Genomic DNA, 3,042 nt, shown 5'->3' on the forward strand with positions numbered 1-3,042 from the left:
TGGGGGGGTGTGGTGGATCAGATAGAGGGGTATGGATACAGGAGGGCGGGGGGTGTGGTGGATCAGATAGAGGGGTACGGATACAGGAGGGCGGGGGGGGTGTGGATTGGGATAAGGGGAGGGGTACGGATACAGGAGGGCGGGGGGGGGTGTGGATTGGGATAAGGGGAGGGGTACTATCACCACAATAAAGCACATTCTAGAGCGCTTCAGTTGCTGATGATGGTGATGGTGATGATGATGATGATGATTGGTGATGCTGGTGGTGATGATGATGATTGGTGGTGATGATGCTGGTGGTGGTGATGATGATGGTGGTGATGATGATGATGATGATGATGCTGGTGGTGGTGATGATGATGGTGGTGCTGGTAGTGCTGCTGATGGTGATGGTGCTGCTGCTGATGATGATATGGGGGTAGAATTTCTGACGTCCTAATCTCTATAAATGACACATTCATGGTTGTGTCAGTCCCTATTTTCTTACCTGGCCTGTGTCCCGATTTTCCCCCTGCAGGCAGAGTTCACCGCTATGCGCGATCAGTACATGAGGGCCGGGGAAGGCTTCATCATCTGTTACTCTATCACCGACCGGCGCAGTTTCCATGAAGCCCGTGAGTTCAAACAGCTGATCTATCGCGTCAGGAGGACAGACGACACCCCTGTTGTGCTGGTGGGAAATAAATCTGACCTCTCGCGCCTGCGCCAGGTGGGTTCCTCAGTGTACTAGGGCATAAGGCCTATGTGTGGGCATCCGATGCTGTAGCTGGTAACGCTCCTTGTTTCCTCAGGTCTCCAAGGACGAGGGCAGCTCCTTGGCCAGAGAGTTCAGCTGCCCCTTTTTTGAGACCTCCGCCGCCTTCCGTTACTACATCGATGACGTTTTTCACGCCTTGGTCCGCGAGATCCGCAGGAAAGAGCGGGAAGCCGCCCTGGCCGGCGAGCGCAAATTCAAGCCCAAGTCATCTCTCTGGAAAAGACTAAAGTCTCCCTTCCGGAAAAAGGCGTCCGTGACCTGAGCGGGCGGGCGCGCTGTAGTCCCTGTCTGTACCATGGACCATGGAGGGGGGGTGGACAGTATTGTATCTTATCTCTGTAATAGCAGCCTGAGCCGTGCGTTACTACCGGAGATATCTGCTGTATGATATGTGATTGTGAGGTGACCCCCCTTCTCTGAGCCCACCTGCGGGTCTATAAGTAACGTTCCCAGCAGTGGGTGCAATGTCCCGGCCTCAGCTGCACGCACTGCAGTTCAGGTGCTGGATGCTTGTTGCTCCTTATAGTCCTAGTTACACTGACGCCCCCCCCCCCCCCCCCCCCCCGGCCGGGTCTGTGCTGTTACCCATAGCCGGAGGCACTGTTTTAGTTACAGCATCACTCCCCTTATACATCTGCTGAGATCTCGGGGCTGACCTGGATGTGGAATCACTATAGTAACAGCACTTCTGGAAGTTTATATTGAATTTTTATATTCTGATCTTTCATGGTCCATGTGGAACTTTGCACACGATTTGTATATTTTTGTATGTGACAATAACACTGTTTTCAACCAATTATCTCCTGTTGTTCTTGGTCATTGTGTGAGAAATGAGATTGGAACACGCGGGCGGGCGGTCTGGGTAATACGCGGGCGGGCGGTCTGGGTAATACCTGGGATTTCTACTTCAGGGTCCATAGGGGGTCCACAGGGTTGACCTTGGGGGTTATAGCTGGAACAGGATCCATGGGCACCACACAGTTAAGCTTTTAGCTCCCAGGATGCACTTGAGTCCTCCTCTATACCCCGCCCCCGAGCCACAGGCACCTCAGTGTAAGCTGGTGCCCGGCCGGAGTCGGTCACCGCGCAGGGGGGCTGCAGGAGCAGCCCCCAGAAGCTTTTTATTTTAAGTTAAATTTTATTTATTTTTAATCTCTTTTTACTACAGACGGCAGCGAAGGGCTGTCTGTACAGACGCCCACGCTGCCGCTCTGATCCCCGACTGGCGCCGCGACGCCAGTACTGATCTGGGGATCGCGGCGGGAGGACAGAGTCCGTACTAGCCGGACTCTGTCTACCTCCCAGGACTGCTGCCGGAGTCGCCGGGGATTCAGGTAAGCCGCGCGTCGCTGGCTAGCGGCGGCGCGCGGAATGCCTTAAATGCAGTCCTTTAGCCTCCGGTCCTGGGGACAGACCGGAGGCTGCTGGCAGTGGCGGCGGGGCCCCCCCCCATAACCCGTGGGACCACTAGACCACCAGGGATAACCGGCAAGCGGGAAGCCAGCATCCCTGGGGTTAATGGCCAGCCAGGGGAGGAAGCCTTCCCTGTCAGCGGCTCCTCAGCTCAGCGCGCCTTTCAGCACGCAGTCTGGCGTCGCTGAGCTGCAGATTCCTCGGCCACTCCTCCTCTGAGGTCTCCAGCGGCCATTTTCCCAGTGGCAGCGCAGATCTCAGGGAGCACGCGGACCGGTCCCCCTGTGTACCTCTCCCCTGATTAAGGACAGCGTACACAGCACTATAGCCCTCCCAGACACTGAATCTGGGCAGGTTGATTGTAGTGGAAAGGTGCAGTGAGTATATCTTCCTGCATGGTATGTGACTATTGCTAGTGCTGCTGTCTGTGCTTATTTTCTACTTACTGTCAGCTTATACCTATCCCTTTACTTCTCCTACAAGCCCTGCAGGTGTGTGGGGGAGGGGCGTTTCTACTGACCTCACTTATATAGATCACGTATTTGTGAGGTCCGTCACATACAGTTGTGTGCTACTCAGTGCCATATTGTGGGCTGTTGTTCAGCACACCGGTGAGTGCGTTTTACTTCTACCCTGGTGCCAGATATATAATATATTCTGTCATGTCAGACGAGGAGGTTGAGCGCTCAGTGGCTCCGGTGTTGGCCTCCTGCGGACGCTGTTCTGCAGGAGTAGATAGGGAGGATTTGTCACAGGATGGCCTGTGTAGTCGATGCCAGGTGGCTCCTGGCCCATCCAGACCTTCTCTGGCGCAGGAACCACCGTGGGCGATGTTTTCTCAAGTGCTGGTGTCTATTGCGGACCGTCTGTCG

General features: G+C 55.1%; 1 protein-coding gene across 1 annotated transcript; it reads left to right on the forward strand.

Moving 5' to 3' along the window:
* The first annotated feature begins 433 nt into the window (after positions 1 to 433).
* Positions 434 to 1,556, forward strand: LOC148430765 (GTP-binding protein Rit1-like). Its single transcript, XM_088466483.1, has 2 exons — positions 434 to 709; positions 792 to 1,556. Exons 1-2 carry the CDS (start codon positions 449 to 451, stop codon positions 1,017 to 1,019), a joined length of 489 nt encoding a protein of 162 aa, XP_088322609.1. The 5' UTR covers positions 434 to 448; the 3' UTR covers positions 1,020 to 1,556.
* Positions 1,557 to 3,042: the final 1,486 nt, after the last annotated feature.

This window comes from Taudactylus pleione, unplaced genomic scaffold, assembly GCF_031769625.1.
Source record: "Taudactylus pleione unplaced genomic scaffold, aTauple2 ptg003250l, whole genome shotgun sequence".
In the NCBI taxonomy this organism is placed as follows: domain Eukaryota; kingdom Metazoa; phylum Chordata; class Amphibia; order Anura; family Myobatrachidae; genus Taudactylus; species Taudactylus pleione.

What these genes read in the sequence shown, in the direction of transcription:
- LOC148430765 (XM_088466483.1), top strand. Translation starts at nt 449, where the DNA reads ATGACACATTCATGGTTGTGTCAGTCCCTATTTTCTTACCTGGCCTGT. An exon ending in ACCTCTCGCGCCTGCGCCAG is followed by an intron (nt 710 to 791) that starts GTGGGTTCCTCA and finishes TTGTTTCCTCAG; the next exon opens with GTCTCCAAGGACGAGGGCAG.